Source organism: Molothrus aeneus, chromosome 2 (assembly GCF_037042795.1).
Source record: "Molothrus aeneus isolate 106 chromosome 2, BPBGC_Maene_1.0, whole genome shotgun sequence".
Classification (NCBI taxonomy): Eukaryota; Metazoa; Chordata; class Aves; order Passeriformes; family Icteridae; genus Molothrus; species Molothrus aeneus.
The window spans coordinates 46,394,950-46,417,896 of NC_089647.1; the positions used below are offsets into that span (position 1 = coordinate 46,394,950).

General features: G+C 40.8%; 1 protein-coding gene across 3 annotated transcripts; it reads right to left on the minus strand.

The window, feature by feature from the left end:
• Positions 1-7,634: 7,634 nt before the first annotated feature.
• GPR12 (G protein-coupled receptor 12) lies at positions 7,635-10,834 on the minus strand. 3 transcript variants are annotated; one of them, XM_066544855.1, is made up of 2 exons: positions 10,732-10,834; positions 7,635-10,138 (listed from the first exon to the last, which is right to left on the minus strand). In XM_066544855.1, exon 2 carries the CDS (start codon positions 10,124-10,126, stop codon positions 9,122-9,124), a length of 1,005 nt encoding a protein of 334 aa, XP_066400952.1. In that variant the 5' UTR covers positions 10,127-10,138; positions 10,732-10,834; the 3' UTR covers positions 7,635-9,121. The 3 variants fall into 3 exon arrangements, with proteins under 3 accessions (XP_066400952.1, XP_066400950.1, XP_066400949.1); XM_066544853.1 differs by having other exon boundaries at positions 7,635-10,141; positions 10,732-10,815; XM_066544852.1 differs by having other exon boundaries at positions 10,715-10,780.
• Positions 10,835-22,947: the final 12,113 nt, after the last annotated feature.

A 22,947-nucleotide genomic window follows, 5' to 3' on the forward strand; every position in this document is an offset into this window, starting at 1 on the left:
TTGAAACAAAGTGGGGAATTCAAAGAAATGAAACAAACAACCATTCTTTTTTTAAAAAGGAAAATTTATTTATGGCTACACACACCACATATAAAATTAACATTTAACTGAAACATGTAATTGTTTCAATCATTTATGACTAACACAATGTTGACTACAAAACTGTACAGTTTATATTTAATAACCAATTCTTACAGCATAGTGCAATTGTAACATTTTATAAAGAAAATAATTTGTGCCTTTTTAAATAAAGTGCATTAAATGACTATCTTGTATACAACAAGAAGCTCTGTAGTTGCAATTCAAAGCTTTAAGCTTAAGGGAAACTGAGGCAAAGATGTTTCACTTCCTTTAAAAATCACTTCATACACTGTCAAGCCATGGTTCAAACTTCAACCACAGTTAAATTACAAAAAAAAACCCCAAAACAACAAAAACCTAAATTAAATTAATATCAAAAATTACCACAGGCCTTTATGTATGAAACCAGTAACTGGTTCTCATATGAAGAGCACAACATGCAGGATTTCAATCCACCTGGCTCCTAGTGAGATGTACAGCATGAGAACTATCCTCCATGCAGATGCTTTTGCTAAAGCTTTTACAATTCAGCATGGAATTACATTGCAGTCAGTAGTATCAGGTGTCTACCTGAAATGTACAATGTTTCCTAAGAAAAGTTCTCTCTGAGGATTTGATGACATGAACATGGTAAACTACAGGTTATTTTTTATTGCATTTGGCAACAAAAAATGCGGGGGTCTAGTTAGTAAATCTAAAAAATTACAAGTGTTTCTACTAGCCCAGGAATTCCAAATTTCATGGCCTGAAATTAAAGAGAGTTTACAGCTTTACTTCAGAGGCACACTTACAGCACTTATCCTATGAAATTCCATTTGTAAACACATTTACAATCAACTTTTGTAGATTTTGGCTGTGACAGTAAAGCTCAGACCACACAAAGGAGGGCTTTAGCCCCAGAAAGTAAAAAGCTATAGACATCAAAATGGACAGAGGTGTAATGTGTCTCTCTCCAGAAACAATGACAAAACCAAGAATGCCCATTTCCTTTGGTTGCCTCTGTCTTAGGCCCAACAGGAAAGTCCATATTCTTCTCCTTCTCCATACATATATGGGACTGCTATCAGCTTCAACAAAAAATATATTTGAGCGCATGCAAGTAACCCTAGAGAGTGCCTGACTTTTTTGCTTATGTGTAATCCAGGCAATTTACCTGCCTCTTCAGCTGCAATACTCATTCCACACTTTTGGCACAAATCACACACACTGTTCCTGCATTCTGGAAAAGTGCATTTTCCTCCTAGAGGGACCAGCCTGAGTTCAGTACCAGATTACTGTACCTTCAGCTGCTCAGCTCTGGGAGAGCTGCTGTGTAATAAGCTGTGTGCTGGAGCGTGCTAACTCCCAGCAACCACTCTCCCTCCTCCTCCTGGACCAGGGAAAGTCTCTGCTTACACTGAGAGGGCTGTACAAAAGGAAAGATTTGGCTGGAATGTGATTGAAGAAGGCTCCCTGTTTTCTATCACGTCTGCAGAGAGCTCTGTGCTGAGAGCAGAGCTCCCTTCCAAACCCATCAGAAAAGCCTCACCTCTGTGCTCTTTTCTCCTGGGCCCTCTGGGGCAGAGGCACCACAAGGTGGACTAAGTGTTGATCATATATGAGGGACTACACTGTCAGAGGGCAACCAAAGAGTGTCAACACAAAAACCCATGGATGGGGCACAACTGCCCACACTCCATGGGGACACAACCCTTTTGTCCTATCTGGATGTGGGTACTTCAATTTTTGAAGGACAAGGTCCTGCTGCTTTTATTTGCATACTATAAAATATCTCTCCCCTGAAAGCAGGGAGAAGCCAAATTCCTCATTATTTTGATGGGTTTAATCTTAGTGAACACTGAAGTAAGAGGAAAATTCTATGGTGACCATAAGTAATCAATGCATTAGAACGCTATACCTTGGCCCTAAATTTTAGAGGTCCTAGGCCTTTTTCCCAGAAAACCCCTGAAGCATATGTGTATTTTGTGTGCCTTTTAAAAATGAATGCATATTTTTTTAAATACTCTAAGATTCCCCAGGTTAGCATCAGCCAGTGCAAAATGTCCACCTGTGTCCCACGAATGTGTGGAATCATGATCTGTGCAGTCCTGTTACCAAAGCACGTATGGAAGACAGAAAAAGAGCAAGAGAGAAAAGGGAACAGTGTGTGGAAAAAGTTATAACTGCTTTATAGGCCCATGCAAGTACCCTTCCTGCATTCTGTACTATCGGTGGTCATGGAAAACATTCCTGTAATCTCAAAGATGGAAGTGGGACTGGCCCAAATTAAAGACATGAGAATTTGCTTCCCTTCCAAAACCTCTTGCCTGTCTTTGTTTGCTGAAATATCAATTACTGCTGAATCTTTCAGTATTTGCAAGACTCATACAAACTGGGCAATATTTTTCTTTGATCACAAGGAACTGCCGAGCAAAGAAGTTATAGTTTAACCACATCCACAATGAAGGTATAGAGCATGATACATGGCATGTCATACATATAGAATCTAAATTAAATAATTGTAATAATTATGTGTGTGTATATATATATATATACACATATATATATATAATATTTAGCTATGTAATTATGCTATTTAAAAATGATAGCTCATCATACTTAATCAAGTTAATGGCACACTGAAATACTCTAAGAAACTGTTTCTCTATTCAGCATGTAATATAACTTGTATGTTAAACTTGGACATAGGTATTTCCTTTTAAGAATGAGTTTATACTTAGGAGAAAAAATTTTAAAAGTCTATTTTGTTGGCATCTATTTCTTAAAAGGGAAAGCCCCCTCCATTTTCTAAGGTAAATCATTGCAGGATACAGTCTTCAGCATGTGCAGTTGCTATTGGCTTATTTTTTCCTTGAGAAACTGGGATTAGGCCTGTGCTCAGGCCTCGTGGTAGGGTTGGGATCAAGTGGTTAGAGGAAAAAGAATATTACCAATACCAGTACACTTGCTTTCCCACCCCACAGGTGAATCAGATGTTTCCTGCGTAAGTGAAGTGGTTCAATGAAAAAGGGCTGCTGATATGTTTGAAAGGGTTATAACAAACTATTAAAAACTTTGTTAATCAGCTTTTACCTGGGAATGCACCACTGTACTTATGAGAGGCAGGTGCTTAAAATCACAGAGTCATTTAGGTTGAAAAAAACCTTTAGGATTATTAAGTCCAACTGTGAACCAATGTTTGCCTTGAAATAAAAAGGACTGTACCAGACATCTTACTGCTGGGAGCTGGGGTGGTGTGGAGGTGAAGGAGAAAAAGAAAAATAACCCAACCTGTAATCCTATGGCCATGAGTTAAAATAGTAAAAAACAAAACAAAACAAAAAAAAAAAAACCAAAACCAACCAAACAAAAAAATCTCCCCCATCCTTTCCAAGGGGCACTGAATTAGTCTGCATCACAGCAGTGACACACTAATTAACTGCAATATGGTTTCATCTAACCTACATTCAAGTTTGGATTTTTCCCTTCTCTTCTATAAGAAGTTTGTATAACAGTGAAATGTGCAACTCTTTCTTCTTGTGGGGCTTACAAGATCACAACAATTTTGTGAATAAACCACAGCATGGACTTTTTTAGAGCAAAGGCATGCTGTTTTCAAAGAAACATTTACTACAAAGTTATAGGCTTAGCTGCTCCCCAAAAGGAACAGAAATACATAATGACTGACTGTAAAATAATCTTTTGGTGGTCCTACTTTGAATTTTCAATGTTTTTCCACAAAAAACCTCTTCTGATTTCAAGCGGGGCCACCCAAAACTGTGCCAACAAGACAAGTAGTAATCAGAATAAAATATGGGGCAACATTTTCAAGGAAGGGATACCTCCCTTCTGATCATACCTCCTCCTCTCTGCTCTCTGAACAGCACTCACAAGGGGCAGCCATACTGCCAGCCCCAGGGACAGGGGACTGCTGCACCACACCCTGGAACAGGGGCAGCCCCCGGGGCCCTCCTGGGAGCTCTGTGTACCTGGGGTAAGGCTCCAAATGGGTAGTTCAGAGCAGTTCTTAACACCCTTCCTACAGGAGGTGCATTTATTCAAGCATCCTTCCCGGCCAAGCTCAAGCGTCGAGTGATTGAATCTGGCTGATTCACCAAGCTATAAAGACTTCCATCCCTCATCTTTCATCATCCACTTACTATGAAAGCAGATATCCTTGCAGTTCATTCAGATTTCTGATCCATTATAAGGAACTGCATTTTCTTGATCTGAAGAAGATGGCAGCAGCCAGTTTTAAGGGGTAATTTCCTCTTGTACCAAAGAAGTATTTCCAGTCAGGAGACCCTTCAAGTTTATTGGGAGTACCATCATTCTTTTACAGGCAGATGAGGGAGATACATATGCCTAATTTATCTTTCCTGACCTATTGCTTATTCATGAGATATAAATGATACCACTCCCTTATAGTTCCTTCCTTTTAGTTCTCTATAAGCAGAGATTGAGAGATCTTATTTTTTCTCCACGGAACATCTCTGGACTACCACTAAGCCAATCTAGAACCATTCAGTATCTCAAATAAAGTGACAGGATTGCTGCTGGGTTTTTAAATAGCAACTGCTCCGTCCAATTCTTATTTTTATTTATTTATTATACATAGAAAAAACAGACCCTACATAGTTTCTCGTCATAAAAGTCAGGGCCAACATTTTGGAAACATTGTTCTGAATGTTACAGAATCACTTTTTTCTTTTTAAGTAATGAGTGTAGTTATGCTTCATGGGCTTGATTTGTAGCAATGCTATTTTATCCCAACTTCCAGTCACACTTGCTTTATAAGGTTGCTTATCACCTTGGGGAAATGAAGTCACATCTATTTTATTTTTAAAAGCTAAAAAATCCCTAAGAAAACAAGGCAAGAGAATAATAGCTCTTTGGGGACAGCATGAGCACGGGTCTCTGCCAAAGTTCACTGCTGTCCATGGAGAAGTTTTAGCGACTCCAAGATGCCTCAAGGCTGGTCCCTGAACACTAAAGGAAGGATGCAACTGCTTATGTCACTGAGTGTCCCTGGCAGGAAGCAGTATTGGTCCTTTGAACTTGCTTCCAAAGAGCCTGGGTATTGGCAGGGGTGTTCTTCACTGGTATCATAACCAAGCTCTCTGCAGAACAGGTAGCGCCACCTCTCAGTCACTCTGATGAGCATGACCAATTCAGGTATTCTTGGGATCAAGTTATAACTGGAAATCTTTAACACTATTAATTTATCCACAGAATGCTGTACAACTAAATGCCAAACAATGAAAAGAATAAAACTCCCCAATGCAGTACATAATTCTTCCAGCAAAAAGCACAAATTCAGGATTCAAGAATTTAGGTAAAATGTTATTGCTGTGTAATTCTATTCAGGAATTCAATGATTATAAAACAAATCAACCAGAAATAATGTCTTACATTGGTCTGATAGGATCTGCTTAACAAAGGAAGACTTATGCTTACTAAAAGTCCTTATGCAAGTTAATTTTTTTTGTCTAAAGTATATATTGCTTCCTCTCTATTGCTCTGAGTTTACTCAGTAGTATATAGTATCCACATAATGGAGGATTTTATTGCTCTTGTGCTAAAAAGACATATTTCTCCTTATTGCTGAAATACTACTATTGGGGGAAATGGTTAAAAAAAAAAAGGAAAAAAAAGAAGACAATACAGAAAATCCTCTCCTAACCTTCAAGGATGAATGTATGAAAAAACCTGACAATAATTTTTTCCCATCAGGATACAACCTGTTACTAACTTTGGGTCAAGTGTGTTAATAAATAAACATGAACTTCAATTATTTAAACTAAATTACATCTTAAGGAAAAAAACACCTTTTGTCATTACAGTGGAGATATGAAAGGTACTTCTCTGTACAGAGAATGGTGAATCTAACCCCGCTGGTCTTATGCACTGTTGTTGTTAGGTAAGACAACAAAATATCAGAAACTGCAAGTTGGCTGGATTTCTGCCAGTTCCAGGAGGACCTTGGATGGATACTGGCACTTCACCATACAGCACAGGGGCCATTGTCATTCTGAGGGGACAGCAGAGAGTTGCTTAGCTCTGCAGGGTCTGAAAGGTGGCTGCCTGTCAAGCAATTCTGTGTGAGTGAGGTAGGCAGCTCTGCACCCACAGCTCTGCCCCCATTTCCCAGAGCTCATTCAGAGGTGTGTTATGTAGCACCCATCCTGGTGCTGCAGACTATAGTAAAGTTTGGCCTGACAGCTGCAGGCAAACCTATGCTCAGTAGGATTTTCTGGCCTATGCTGCACAGCCTCAGTTTTGGAACATATTTCTGGAAGAGGTAAAATCCTTCCTGGAGGTCACAGCAGTATCTTTGGAGGCAGAATCATGTTTCTCATCTGTTTGGGGTGGAAGGTAACCATGCACAACTCCTCAAACAAGGGCAAATCACATCCCTATGAGCCAGCTTTGTGGGATTGCTATAATTAATCCTTCTTTCCTCCGTTTGACTTGCTCTGCTCCTCAGGAGAGAAGCTTCCAATTACAAATCTCTCTGCTCTGGCACAAGGAAGAGGTCGGCTCCCCCGGCACACTGGAGAGCCTCTGCAGAATTGAGCAGTCTGTGGAGTGAGGAAGATGACAAGGACACGAGGTGAAACCACATTAGAAGAGGGAATGACATTATCTCCCTCTGTGCTGTTTTTCTCTGGCTTCCCTACCACACAGGTGTTGCCTAGAGAAAAGCACTAATGCCTATGAGGTTATCCAAGAGCATGAGAACACATCTGCATAAGGAAAACAACAATTGCCCTCAGGACTGAATTTTGGTCACAGTTGTAGCTGCTCATCTTCATCATACCTTTAGCAATTTGACACAGAAGAACAAACAAAGGAAAAAGCAGGGGGAACAAAGTTTGCATGGCTTTAACTTTTTTTTTTTTTTTAAGTGCCATCCTACATATTCAGTCTCTCTGCATTATTCATCTCATGACTTTTACTGCCATTATTTCCCAATAGTTTGCATACTTGCAAAACTGCACACATATGTATCATGGATATTTATGAAGTGAGTATTTCTTATACAAAAAATTGTAAGAAAATTCAATGACTAGAGTTTCAGTAACATTCATAAGTAGATAAAGAACACCGATACCCTACACTGAGCAGAGGTCATAGTCTAACTTGCTGAGCATCTGTAAATCACAGGGAAGCCAGGGGAGCTTCAAATTCACAGCTCTACTGGATCATGCCATGCAATTATTATTAAAATAATCAGATTACCAAGAAAGAACCAAATATCATGAAGGTTGAACCAAATAAATAATGGAATTTAAACCCAGCATTGCAACTAAAATTAATTATTGCTCATAAAAATCCCGACAGAGTCTTGTTTACAGACAACTCACATTTGAGATTCAGCTTTGTGTATAGCATATGATTCTTAACATCACAGAAACTTTGCCACAAAAAGCTACAGTCATCCAAACGTCCACGTGGAAAGGACAGATTCCATTTGGAAAAGTCCAGACCAGCAGCGGAGTTGTCTCTACTATCTCTACTACACAGGTATATTTTTTCATTGAACTGTAAATATTGCTATTTTTACACTTGAGTTTTGGAATTTTTTTTTTAATGGAAGGTATTTAAGCAACAATATAATATGCTGACTTTGACATTCAAGGGAGCATAACCTCCTGCTGATGCCAGGGCGTGAACACTTTGAGCTCCCATCAACACTAATGGAAGCAGTACTCTAAACTCCCATGCGCTGACATGAGGGTACACTGTAAGTTTCATGAAGACAAGTGCCAGGAAGATTTTCTCTCTGACAATCAAGTAGTCTTCAAATTCGAAAACAATGCTTTATTTCTAGTGCATTTTAATGTGGCTTCAGTGGAAGGTTAGAAGCAGTTTGAAATTTAACCATTCACAAGAGGAAGCTCTGTTTTCTAGACCAGAACTATAATGAAGTTCTATAATGAAGTGAACTGACATGTGTACAGTGCAAAGAATGAAACTGCCAGAAAAGGAGAAAACACTGTTTCATCTTGCAGTCCTGGTTGCATACAATTATGAACCAGATATGCTTTGAGAATTTATAAATGTTGGTATTTAAAATTACATTGGAGAACAGCGAAAACAAATGGTAATAGTATTGACTTGGTAAAAAATGTAGGGGAAACATTTGGTGTAGTGCTAAATATATGCTGTGAGCAATCTATAGATTGTTTTATGAAACATTTCTCATACTGTTCTGAAAAGATAAACTCGTCTGAGAAACCTAGTTTTCAATCTATTACAAATACCTAGCTGAAAGAGGACATACTGTTTCATCAATTTCAAAGATACCCTCATTGGTTTTAAAATCTACAGCATAGCTCCAATGTCCCACATGCAAGTAAAAACATATGTCTGATTTTTGAAAAAGAAATCAACGCATTTCTCTTGCTTTAACATCCAGCCAGAACACATGAGAGAACAGGTAACTCTTAAAAACAATTGTCAACCTAGTTCACGCTGAGATGTAAAATAAAAAGCTGCACAAGTACTTTCTCACTTCGAGCAAATTCGTTGCACTGATATTATTACAATAAATTCCATATAAATCAGTACAATTGGCCATTATTTTGAAGAGTATTCTGATGATATACAGATGGGGTAACAGGACTTGGTTTGGGGTTATTTTTTCTGTTTAAAAAAAAATTAAAGAGGAAAAAATATCCAAACAACAGATTGTAACATGCAGTATGACTAAACTCAATCACATAAACAATTTTAAAGAAGTATGTTGTTTCAATCTAATTTTAATTAGAAAACTTAATGCAAAATCATGGCAAACATGGCAAAGTCTGGGTAATATGACAAACGACCCTGAGCAACATTGTAAATCTGTTAAGAACACTGATTATTTTGATTTTGGAAATGTTCCTTAAACCACTCGATTGATTTCAGTCGCTGGGGTTTTCTGTTTACAAAAAGGTCAGTCCATCCTGCGGTTTTTATGTGAACCCATCACACACCATTTAATAATGAATGCATCTAAACCAAAGACAGAATGTCTGGAAAGTAACATGTTAAGGAGCGTCCTCGTGGCTGCCAATCAGACATCACTGGGTGATCTTGCCCTCTGAGACAGGTTAGAAGGAATACAGCCACAACAGACGAGCCAAAGTGCTTTCTGTATCTCCTGGTTTCTAAAAGCATATATTACAGGATTGATGATGGAATTGTAGGTGGCTGGCAGGAGGGTGGCATAGGTGTATATAGAAGGATAGGTGTAATCTGCTATTAAAGAATAGAGCGTAAAAGGCATCCAGCAAGCAGCAAAGGTCCCCAAAATAATGGCCAAAGTAGACACTCCTTTTCGGGTGGTCACATAGTGGGAAGTGGCCAGGAAATGGTGTTGCAAGGCAATCTGATGGGCATGGCGCATCACGATTTTACAGATCTGAATGTAGAGCTGCAGCATGAGGGCAAACATAAGCAAGAAAGAGACCGAAAGGACAGCTGCATTATTTTTAGTGAGTGGTCTGATAACACTGCAGGTGGATTCATCTCTGAGGCAGTTCCAGCCCATCACAGGCAGCAGTCCAATACAGATAGATGCACCCCAGAGCAATATGAGCATGACATAGGTAAAAGTGACAGTCCTCTCTGAATTGTAAGTCAGAGCATAATACAGGGAGAGGTAACGATCAACAGTGATAGCCAGCAAGCTGCCAACAGATGCTGAGAAAGAGGCAACAATCAGTCCAATCGTAACCAGTTTCGTAGCTTCTGACTGCAGAAGGTAGGCAAAAACAAAATTGATGATCAATCCAATGCCTGCTAAGAGATCTGCCAGTGCCAGGCTGCCTATCAAGAGGAACATGGGGGCGCGAAGACTGGGATTATGAAAAATGATCAGAACCACAATGGCATTTTCGCAGGAGATAAGGGTCCCTGAAGTACACAAGACAATGTCCCAGGGGTTTACCAAAAGCTCTGGCTCAGGGTCTACGGCAGGAACCAGGGAGGAGCCTGCAGCTGAGGCATTCTCTGTAGAGCTGGCTTCTACATGATCCTGAGGCAGCCAGCTCAAATTAACCTTCAGATCTTCATTCATTTTAACCCCTGTCTTCTTCAACAGAAAGACATTGTTTTTAATGTTCAGCCACAGCACTGGACACATCGCCCCCCCGGAGCATGCAACGCCCTAGACAGCAGCACCAGCCTGATGTGAGGGCAGGCACTTGTTACATAAATGTGACAATAGAAAATAAAAACAAAAAAAACGGGGGAGGGGGGAGGCTATTTAAAACTGCCCGAGATTATCCTCCAAGGGACCGATGCACGGAGGCTGAGTGCTCCTTAGGGTAACCTGCCCAGGGAGCGAGGCACGGGAGGCAGCCCATAGAGCAGCCAAAGCCCGCTCTAAGCGCCGCAATTTGGGGTGGGGGCGGCTGCGGGAGGTGCAAGCCCCGCCAGCCTGCAGCCGCTGATGATTCCAGCGCGGGCTCTATCGGGCACGGAGGGAGCGGACAGGATGGGGAAGGAGCAGGGCAGGCGGAATATCTTTCACCGACCCCCCAGTGAGGAAACCCCGCCCGGGCTGGGGGGAGAGCAGGGCGATATCCGCCGAGAACTTACAAACTCGACGCGGACGCCACACACACACACAGACACAGACACACACAGACAGATCCCCACGCACCCCCAGCGGCGGATCACCTGGGCTGTCCCCCGGCGGCTCGGAGGAAGGATGGATGAAGGAAGGAGGAGGAGGAGGAGGCACGGAGGGGTCGCCGCGGTCCCTTCCAGGCGCCAGCGGGGCCGGCGCCGCGCGCGCGGTGGGGGGGGGGGGCCGGGGGGGGGGAGCTGAGGGCGCAGCGCAGGTGCGCGCCCCCGGCGCGCGCGCGCGCAGGGCGTGTGCGTGCGCCTGGCTGCGAGGGAGGGAGTGAGGGGGCGGGGGCGCGCCTCGTGCCCGCGCGCCTGCGCAGGTGCGCGCGTGGGAGGCGGTGAGGGGGGAAAAGGGGGCGGACGCCCCCGGCCCGCTCCTCTCCGCCCCCGAGGGACCGCCGCGCCCGGCCCTGCGGCTCCCGGCCACCCCCTGCTTTTCCCTTGCCGCAGGAGCCGCCTGAAATGGTTTAAATGAAAATTATCTCCGTACTGTGGGGCTGGTCATGTGCCGGCGGCACGGGTTTGCCCGGAGAGGTTGTGGTGTCCCCTTCTCTGGAGGTAACTCGAAAGCTGATGACATCGCCGTCCCTGGTACTGTTCGAGGCTGGGTAGGGTACTGAGTGACCTGATCTAGTGGGTGGCATCCCTTCCCATGGCAGGACATTTGAAAGTAGATGGTCTTTAAAGTTCCAACCCAAACCATTTTAGAGTTCTGTGATTCTGCGGTCCTGAATGACCTGTTCTAATTGGCAGTGCTTTGAGCAGTGGGGCTGGAGCAGACCATCACCAGAGGCACCCTGGAGCCTAACCTTGCTGTGATCTTCTGCTCTACAACCATATGAAAATGAATCATAGAATGCTAGAATCAATTAGGTTGGAAAAACCTCTGAGATCATTGAGTTCAAGCCATGACCGAACACCACCATGTCAACCAGACCATGGCACCGAGTACCGCAGCCAGTCTTTCCTTAAACTGCTCCAGGTGATTCCACCACCTCCCTGGGCAGCCCATTCCAATGTTAAATCACTCTTTCTCTGAAGAAATTTCTTTTCATGTCCAACCTAAGCCTCCCCTGGCACAGCTTAAGACTATGTCCTCTCATCCTTCTCACCTGGGAGAAGAGGCTGACCCCCACCTGGCTACAACCCCCTTTCCAATATGTCCTGAATGACCTCCTCTAACTGACCCTACTTTGAGAAGTGGGGCTGGACCAGACCACCCCCAGAGGCACCCTGGGGCCTCAACCATTCTTTGATTCTGTGGTCTACAACCACATGGAAATGAAAGTATGGTTTAAAAGATTTAAAAGAATGATGCCCAGTGTCTGGTCTAAAGCAGGAGCTTCTGCCTGTACAGGGAGCCTGCTGCGGTGGCATGGGCATGGGGATGCCTGCCATCTTTGGATGGCGACATTAGGGATACATGGGCATTTTTACAAAGGCGTTAGATACTGAGCAGTGCAGGCAGGCCAGTGGGACTTGGACTTAGTTGGAACTAAACTCGGATATAGGCCACTAGGTCAGAGGAGCCACACCAAACAGCTTTAAATGCCAGATACAGATGGTTTCCGCACAGAAAATAGTCTCCCAAGGTCCTCTGTACAGTCAGTGGAGAGAAGTGTGTCCTCCAGGGCATGTCAAAACAGTGGGATAAGTTGGTCTATGGAGGAGCCTGGGAAATTTTAGGAAAACATACTTTGTCCTCATTTACACCACTATACACCTAAAATCCTCTGGAAAATCAGGCCCTGGGGAATCATTGGAATCCAGATGGAAGATTTCCTTCTCCCTTGTTGAGTTATGGACTCAGCAAGTCTGCATGGTGCCATCCTTCATTCGGATTAACCTCAGTCACTGTGCTAAGCCTTGTGAAACTTTGCTGGATGACTCAAGATGATTCATTCATATTTCTGGTGCCCCTCCTGCTTTATAACAAGGACTAAAAATGGATATCACCTTGCTGCTGATCATTGTCTTCTAGTTTTATGCAGTGATTTCTTATGTGACAGTGTGACAAATACTTTCCTGTGATCTGGACTGAATATGTTTGGTGTGTTTCATCATCTGTCACTCTTCCATTTAGAGCAGTTGCAATAAAAATGCAAAAGCTTTTCTTCAAATGTTTTAACATTTGTTTCACAAATGGCAAAGGCAAGCGTTTCAATTGAGTATTTTAATTTAGGACTTTGGAGAGCTGTGTTTATTCACTTATTTAATTTGTGAATTATTTCCATTCCAATTATAACACATTATAAACAAGCTAATGTTTGTATCCTGTATTGCAGGATCTTGCCAGTTTGTCACTTTTTCCTGAGGTGGTGGACTGTCGTCATTAGGGCAAATGGCATTGGCATGGATTTCACCCAGTGAAACAGAACACTTGTCACTTAGAGGAAAATCTCTCTTTAGGCAATATGAAGATTACCAGATGCAAAAATTAGTGATAGGTCATAGCTAAAGAGCTTTTGTACCACTACCTTGCTGTTTATTTCTGTCTCTCATGAAGCTGCTGATAGGGATGTTTGCTGACCCTCAAGCTGGCACAGAACAGCCTAGTGCTGGAACTGGAAGCAGAGGTCAGGCTGTGCTGGCTTTGGGCCCAGGATCCTGGGATCTGTGTCTGACGCTGTGACTGCCATGGTGACAAAGATACTCTGGCCCAGCTCAGGTAACACAACATGACTTTGCATAATACTGGCATATTCTGAGGAATATATATGCCTGTGTGGAATAATATGCCTGTGGAGTCTAGTGCTCTTATCTGTCTTGGTCACAGTCTGGAAGTTTCTCACTCTTCAGGCAGGCAGTGACCTGCTGTGTCCAGGAGGTTTGGGTGTGAATTCAGGGATGTGCCCTTCTTTCCTTCAGGTATTTGTGACTGGCAATACATGGCAATCTCCTCTCCAGGGTCATGCCCCAGCCATGTCCTGAGGGGCAAGTCTGCTTCCAGCACCTCATGCACCATGGATGGGGAGCCACTTCATACAGCTGAGGGATGAAAAATGTCATCTGCTCCATTGCCTTCCTGGTGTGAACAGTAGGAGCATCAGGCTTTGGGATGCATCCTGAGTCACCAGCCAATAAATAATAGAGCTATCCACAGAAACTAAACAGTACTATTCAAATAGAAAAATCATCCTGAAATAACACATTGACATATTTTTCATCTGGGTCTCTACCATCTAGCAGGCCTCCCTTCAGGAAATCCAACAGGGTCCCATGCCTCCCTTATTCCTTCCTAAGCATCCTCTCTATTCTTAATCTCTGTGTTTTGACTCCTAGTCTTTCATCCATATAATCAAAACCACCCTGAAGGAGCACCTACTCAAGTTTGAGTCCTCATTACCTGGAATTATTTTTCCTTTGGATTTTATTTTTTCCCATTTGTAGTCTTACACAGTAATTTAAATAAAATTAAGAAAACGAAGTTTATATTCTGGTAACAACTCTTGCAGATAGTGAGGGTTTGCTGTTCAAAAGAAGTGTGAAAACCCTAAATATATGACAGCAGCCTGTGTGCATTGTAGAAATGGCTTTTGTTAGAATTTCTTTTCAGGAGATTTCATCTTTACATTGATTTAATCTTTAGTGTTACATGAATGTCATGTAGACACTCAGACCATGTAATGAACCAAATTCTTCCCATGTGCAGAACTGTGCAGTTATTACTGATTTTTCACAGTCTTTGAACCAGCATACCCTGGGCACCACACAGCCCATTAAACCTTTGTTTTTTTATTTTAACTTTCTCTTTTTTTTCCCTCTCAAGTGAATCAAGTGTTGAAATCTTCACTTATTTTTCTGAATTGCTAGGCAAGTTGGGGACAATTAGGAGCATAACTACAGTAGGGGTTATATAGAGAATATTATATAGAGAATATTTTGGGTTTATTCTAAATCAGTCTTTGCCCATTTCCAAAGGAAAGAAAGAGAATGGATCATAAAAGAATACTTGCCAATTTATATCAATTTAAAAGAAAATAAGTCTTGTCACACAGATATTATTACGATGGGAAGACATATTTTGTTCCTCCACAGATGCAACAGATTTTGAAAGGTACTTGTCTTATCACATGCCATTATAAGAGAAGTGCCAATTTTCATTAAAATTCTCATGAAGGATATTAATACCTGTTTTCTTACAACCTCTTAAAACACGAGCTTCCAACAGAGCCTATGCCAGACTTGCACTTACTCCATAACCCCCAGAACAGGCAAAGAATGGACATGTTATAAAGACAGGTGTACATCATGGTAAACAAAGAAGACAGCAGAGGATTCGGGGTGAGGGGGGATCTTTTGTCACACAGCTTATTCAGGCGATTTATTTTTTAATATATACAGTTATAAGCATAACTATATATCTAAAAAAAATGATTTAGTCATTCCTACATTACAGGGTACCAAGTACGGTACAGCATTGACTGTGAAAGGGAAGTAGCTGTTGTAGATAAGTTCCCAAAGCACAGCTGTGACAGAGGGCTGCTGTGATAAAAGGAGAATCATGATCAGAAGCAAGAAAATAATTATTTCTTCTGGACAGGGAACTGATGAAATCAGTATTTGAAAACTTTGTACAGCCCAGGCCAGTGTGTTTTGAAAAGTACTGAGAAATGAGAGTGAATTAGTAGTAATTTCATTTTTTCCCTTTTCGTGGGCCATTATAGCAAGGAGAAATTTCTTATAACTCACCGTTTGTTCTCTTCAGATGAAAGAACATAGTACTCTGATGGTCTGAGATGTTTGCAAACAAACCCTTTTCCCTTGGGTTCTCAGTAGTCTGGGCTGCTCTGAGAACTGCTCTGAGGAGTTGTCCTATCCTGATGGGCTCTTTGCCCATGTCTGATAAATGACTGAGTATTTATGGTCCTAAAAATTGTCTGTCTTGGGGGCATGTTTCCCTGCAAATATATCTCATGTTTTTCTTGGTATCTAGTGTCTCTTTCCTGCTCCCTTTAACACAGCAAACTGTTTTTCTCCTTCTCTTACGTACTTTAAATAACTTCCTTCTCTCTTTTTTTTTGGGGGGGGTGGGGGGAGGTGTGGTGATTTATCATGGGTGGACTATTCTGGAACTGAAGAAAGTGCACTTTTATAAGCAGCTTTTTGCTAGTTTTTTATTACATGGACAAAACCTGTTTTCATTACAGTCTTCATTTACTCATTGGGCATAAAGAATGAGATGAATGAGTGAGAAGCACTGAGCTTTTTTAGAGCCCCACAAAGTACTTGGAGTTCTTCAAAAGACCACAGAGGGCATCAGGGAAGAGAAAATAAGGCAGCATATTAAAGATATTAAAAGGTGTATGTTGTCTGGAAAAAGTTAGTGCTAAAAACCCCTATATTGACCATGCTTATGTAGAAGGGCTGGCTTGCAGCTATATTTGGTTGCTCTGTTGGCCAGCAAAGTAGTATCCCAAAGTGGAAAATTATTTGAGGCACATTGATTATTCTGCTTATTTTATAAGGAGATAATGGGCATCATGGCTCTTAAAAGCATGGAGCGTATTTCTGGGAGTAATCTGAAAAGCATTTCCAGTTATAATAGATAGTTCTCTGAAGGGTAAGTGAATGTTCATGCTTGCACCTTGGTGGAAATAGTAGTAATAAGGCTTAAAGATATGTTATCAAGCTCACAAATGTAATTAAAAATTATTGAAGTCAGATGTGTTACTGTGCATGACATGGGAAATGTTAGCTGTGTGAGGAGGTTGGATGTAGACTCCTACATGTCCAGCAACATGCACTCCTCCTGCAGAAACATTAGCTTCATTGTCTGATTATTGCTTTGTATTGCATGGGATGTTCAGTGAGAGGGGTTTAGCTGTGAGCTTGGCTGGTGGCAAAATCCACTGAATGGAAGAGTTTGACTTCCTCTTCTGTATCAAAGCAGAAAATGTCAGACATTCTTTGTGGATCCAACATATCTTTCACAGAATTTCACCTCCATAGATGTGATGCTTCACTCCAATCTGTGTAATCAATTAAAAGTTAGTGGTTTTTTTCTCCTAGGAAAAATCCACCAAAAGAAAAGTCTTGCAGTTCCACTCTGAATGACAGTACCTTTCTGAATTGTTTGTTTGTAAATACCAGTGTCAGAAATCTGGAGAATCCAAGTGTGTAGTAATGCAAGTGCAATTTAGGACAGATCAGAGAGAAGTTTCATTATCTGTCATCATAGTTAATGATGTGGAAAAGTGGGGAGCTGGAAACCATCACTGTTAGTTTTTTACTTGAAAGGAATATTCTTTTAGTTACTATCAACTTCTCAGCCAGACCTCTCAAATCTTAAATACTAACAATGGGTACCACATATGACCATATCTACAAAGCAACAGTAGCAGAACTGCTTCTAAGTTTTCAATCAAGATATCACAACAAAGACAAGCTAAAAATTGCTTTTTTTTTCAGCCAGTCATCTTCAGAAAAAACAAATACATGTATGTATGTGTGTGTGTGTGTGTGTGTGTATTCCGTAGGGAATGCATGAGTGAAAAAAAGCATTCCAGGCAGGAGCAGAAGCTACTCACCCCACTTTATTAAAAGGGAACACATCTAGTCATGTTATGAAACTTCCCTAGAGTGGCATGGCTTGTCTCACCTCTTTACCTGACTTTCCAAGTAATTTCCTGCCTTGGTTAGTGGTCACCACCCTACTTATTTTTCATAGGTTATTCTCCAACTCAGCCCTGTCTCTTTGCATTCAGACTCAAGCTGTGTCTTTCAGATTATGACACTGCCTTTCTTGACCCCCTGCATGGTGATACGTCTTGCCCAGTCCCTCATCACTGAAGCACGATTTTATCCAACCTCAACAAATGGAGCCTTCTCCAGCTGATATCCATCCAAAGTTCTGCTTGCAAAGGTCACTTACCTAGAGCAGTGCTTTTAACAATTTAATCCTCTTTTAACAACCTATCATTCACTGTAGCCTCTCAAACTTCAAATATGAAGTTATATTCAAATATGAAGTATATACTTCCAATACCCTTCAGGAAACGTTAAATTTAGTATTGAGATGTGTTCACCACCTGTAATGAGCTTCTGGAGCCATCCTCTGCTACCTATTGATCACCTCCTTTGACACCTGGCATGTGTGTCCTGTAAAACATCTTTGTCACCACCTCATTATCCCCTTTCAAATGACTGTTTAAGCTGTTGACTGATTAATTCAAATGTAAGAATTATTAGATGTGCTCTTACAGAGGTCAGACCTGTTGATTCAAAGATACACTTTGGTTCTCAATGTTAGGATTCTCAATGATTTCTGAGTTTTATTTGATCTTTGTGCTGTGCGTGCTCTGTGTCATGTAAGTAGCTGGGTATACTTGTTACATTTCACTTCTGTGTATCATGTTTCTAAAAGTGTTCTTATTTTGTATAAAACAAGTATTTAATGAGCCCTTTCTGTATTTTTCAATTAATTTATGTGATATCTAAAGAAATAGCCTCTTCAGAATTCTCCTGCTCCTTTGACTGCTTTTGCTACTGATCTGACTAGGCAGCATCTTTCCATTTGGCTAATACAGACCAAATTTATACACAGAAAAAAAGATATTATTACTATTATTGCTGGTCCTGGATATTAGACAGCAGACCATGATCCCAGTGACAGATAACGAAACATCAACACATGGGCTTCTTTTTGATTGCTTTCAGAATTCCCTTTCCAAACAAAGCTGTGGTAAAAATTTGAGCCTGTGTTTGCTATTGACTACATTCACTCCCACTCTTCTGTTAAACAAATAGTGATAGAATAAAGTTACTATTGTACTTTTTAGACAATACAGCAATACTGAAATTTTAAGAGTTAGGTTTGTTTTCTTTTGGGATGCCCATCTGAAATACGAATAAACAATTTCCTCAAAAATTTTGTAATTTACAGACACATATTAACAAAATCATTGAACAGGGTGTTTAAACTCTGAAAGCTGCAGAGGTCTCTAGAGCAATTTCTGTTTCAGGAGAAGAAAGGGCTTTTTAATATCTGTAGGCCTAACTATAGCCTATCATGAATTATAAACTAGATCACAGGCTTCTAATATTTTACTATCTGGACAGTGACCCAGAACAACCTCTTTCTGTGGCCATAAAAATGATTGATTTTCTTGGATCATTCATGCATAGAAGTACTTTCACCTAAGATGACCAGTTTCTGTAATGAGAATAATTCTGAGTTACAGATTTCTAAAGTTCACAAAGAACATATCTATTCACAAATCAATTATTTGTAACCAGTATCAGTTCCTACTATGGCATTTATATGCTGGCATGCTAATTATAACTCACTCCTATTTTTGGTTCAGTGATCATGCTTATAATTAATTTTTTTATATTAGCAATTGTTCTAATTTAAATTTTAAAATCGGTGATTTTAAAATATACATACTAGGGTTGAAATTAAGTCTTGGAAACTACATGCTTACTAGCATGTATTGTCTGAAAATTAGCACATTGTCATATTTTTTATAATGCTGGTATTTCCCTAAATGTCCCAACCAAATTTTTTATACCTCTGACATTTAGAAACTGTGAAGGAAAGAGGAATGGTAAAATAAGTGACCATAGAGCTGATAATTGAAATGTGGCGTTATAAACCCAGGTCTATAGGGCTGCTACCCTGGTCACAGATGCTGGAGGTGTGTGATTAAGTATCTGAACCTGTGAAGATTTATGAGAGCAATCATTTTTCACAGCAGTCGTTTGAAATAAAAAATGGTACTTGAAAGACAGATTGAGGACCAGGAGGAAAAGTGTGATGGACAGAGCTGGTGGTTCATCATGATTTCATTTTCATGATTGTAAATCTGTAACTGCTCGATATCACCTGTATATATTTGGTTTCAGTGCCTGACTGGTATTTAATAATCCCACAGTCCTGGCTGGGAACCCAGGGCTGGTGCAGTGATGGTGCAAACAGTGCAACTGTACAGCTGCTGTCTGCTGGGAACACTGGGCACCTTGGATTACCCTCCTGGAACAGCAAATACAGTCCCTGTAAATACAGCCACTCTTTCTGTTGCAATAAAATGTAGGAGGAACTCCTGAGTACAGCATCTATTCAGAGACCTCTGTCCCCTTGCCTTTAAGAGGGATGAATATGCAAGGAATTCCTGAGATGAAATGGTTGCTAGAATGATGCCTGATTATGATGAAGATTCTATCCTTCAGTCTGATGGTTTGCAGTGTAATTTTATCTGCTCATTCTGCTAAAAATTGCTCACTGGGGAAATTACAACCACTAAAAGCATTTGGAAATTTCAAGCCTGGTAGAATGATTTTTCTCTCATTTTTCTCTCTGGCAGGGGTGGAAATACAGCAGTTCACAGGGTTGAGAGGAAAGGGGGGTGGTTGGAAGTGGTTCTCCTGGGAGCCTTCCCTGAGGAAAGCACCACTTCTGAATCTAAAGTAATGCTATTCCAGTGCCTTTGTGTAAAATTAGTGCATACTCATAGCTTAACACTGTAGCAAACTCATTCCCAGCACTGAAAAATTTAGCCTTGCTATTTGTATATTTCTTGCTTTGTTTAGCTCTGTTTTTAACAGTCTTGCCACAAAGGCTGCTGTAATCCTTCAGGTTTCAGCTGTTTCCAGGAGAACTGCTGTATGTGCCAATAACCACTGCAGAAATGGCCTGACCAGAAGCTATAACAATACTCTGTCCTCATTTATGGGTGCAGTGACTGGTACATTTCTTCTTTCCATCTTTCTTCCTAAAGCTCTGTGGCACAGGGATGGTTTATAGCACATGGAACAGGACAGAAGGTAGCTAATTGGCCAGATAAAGGAGTAAAATGCTGACCAACTGTAACACGAGAAGTTTCTGAACTCCTGTGTGGTGGCTATTGTATGGAAAAAGTAAATATACCTGTGCTTACATCCTTGCAACTGTAAAGTTCCTGTGGTAGAAAAGCTCCAAGCCATGAACTGTAAGCATTCTAGCTTAAATATTTCTTCTTCTTAGATGTTTTTGATTAATTCTATGGCTATTCGTTGTCAGCTTGATATTAGCTTGTCATTGCATTATTACTTATGTGCTGAGCAGGACAAGCTGTGAGTACAAAAGCTGTGATACTCTGAGCTGCAGATGTGTTAGATCCTGAGTGCTGCATCCAATGACAGGACCTTGAAGTTGTTATTGCCCTTAATTGTCATAGCACTCTTAAAATTCAGATAGACAAGCTGCAGAAGATTACATCATTTGGGGGTTAGAATCTTTGTAATATTTTGTTAAAAGTCTTTTAATATCAGAGCAGCTCTTGGGGAAATTCAGTATGAAACAGGTTAAGCAGAACTACCTTCTATAGATGTAGGCCAAGTCAGTTCTCAGTGACATACTGATGCAACATTGATCTAAAACAGGTTTCCAAAATGTTGGGCTGTGGTTATATCTGTTTGCAGAGTACACACAAGACAGGGAGATCTGGATCCACCATCTGGCAAACACGAGGCATGTAGGCTGGTCTGAAAGTGCCCCAGTTATGACTGTAATTAGCTGCTTGAAATGGGTGCTTGGAAATGTGACAAGTGTAGTAAGTGAGACAAGAAGATATAGCAAGTGCATTATTAAGCAAAGCAGTGAGTTAGAGAGCACATGGTCATCCCTGATAGTAGCTGGTGGACAATGAATAGGAAAATGTGTGATGTGATATAAAGAAAAAATAAATACATATTATAATAGAAGCTGGAATGCACAGTTGTTGATCTCAGACTGCTGGAGGGTTTCACCTCTCTGTCTGTATTTTGATTTCTAATTTGCTATGATTTTGTGTACCCTTCTATAAATGATTAATCTTATAGTCCTAATTTTAGTCTATATTTCAGAATTCAAACCTGTGGAAAGTGAAAGAGGAAAATTCTGGACTACTCAGTAGCTAGACAAGAGTAGGTAAGAGACCTATTTATGAGAGAAAATGATCTAGCAACCAGTAACTGACTCAGTATATTTTCATTTATGCCTGGAATGTGTTTCCTTGATTTTTATTTTCCTGTTTGTTTTTTTACTTTTATATCTTTTTTTTCTTTGGCTTTTTTTGGTTGATTGTTTTTGTTTTTTTGGTTTTTGTTTTGTTTGTTTTGTTTTGCTAGGTGCGTCCTTCTGGATATGGATATTAAAAAAAAAAAGAAGAACATTATATAAATTACCAAATCACCGGTGCTCTTGTGTTGTTGTTTAACCCCAGCTGGCAACTAAGCACCACACAGCTGGTCCCTCAATCCTCACCCTTGCCAGAAGGATGGCGGGGAGGAGACTTGAAAAGTGAGAAAACGTCTGGACTGAGATAAGAATGGTTTAATAATTGAAATGAAATAAAATAATAATATTAATATTGATAACTTGTAATGAAAAAGAAGGTAATAAAAAAAAGAGATTAATAAAACCCTAGAGAGATAAGTGATGCAAATAAAAAACAATGACCAGTGCCCAGTCAGTCCCTGAGCAGCAGCCTCCAGCCAACTTTCCCTCTAGTGTCTGGGATATCCCCTTGATCAGCTGGGATCAGCTGTCCCTGCTGTGTCCCCTCCCAAATCCATGTGCACCCCCAGCCCAGTCACTGGTGGGGTGGGGTGAGAGGCAGAAAGGGCCTTGACCCTGTGTAAGCCCTGCTCAGCAGCAACCAAAACATCCCCATGTCATTACAGCACAAATACAAAACACAGCCCAGCACCAGCTACTGTGAAGAAAATTACCTCTACCCCAGCCCAAACCAGCAGATCTTGATACAAAAGGTCAAAGCACACTTGCATCCGTTTTCAAGATACAAATGTTGTCCACTAAACAGAAACCTCCAAGGACACACCCACTGGTTTGTACTATTTCTGAGATATGTATTATTTATTTGACCTGGATATTCGTGTGTGCCTTTCCATCACGTAGAAAGACTGCAAGAGATATTACAGCCAGTATATTGACAAGCTGCCTGGAACAACTTGTCTAAACCATAGGAACACTCTGCAATGCCTTTTTTTTTATTCTGTAGCTGCTATGGTGTAGTTGTGTATCCGTTCTACAGACTGACTTCGATCTTTTATTTCAGTGCTTTGACATTTCCTTGCCTGTGCACTATGTAAACCCTGGTCACCAGAGGTTTGGAATGCATTTATTTTAAAGAATTTTGGTTCCTCTTTAAAACTGTAGATATAGGAGCGGGCTTATTAGAAGTGAGTCAATCTGAATTGATTTCAGAATAAATACAAATGTTGAAAACCAGCCAGGTTTGATAAAGAAAAAGAAGGAGTATTCCTCATTGTGTTTCTCAGCTGTAC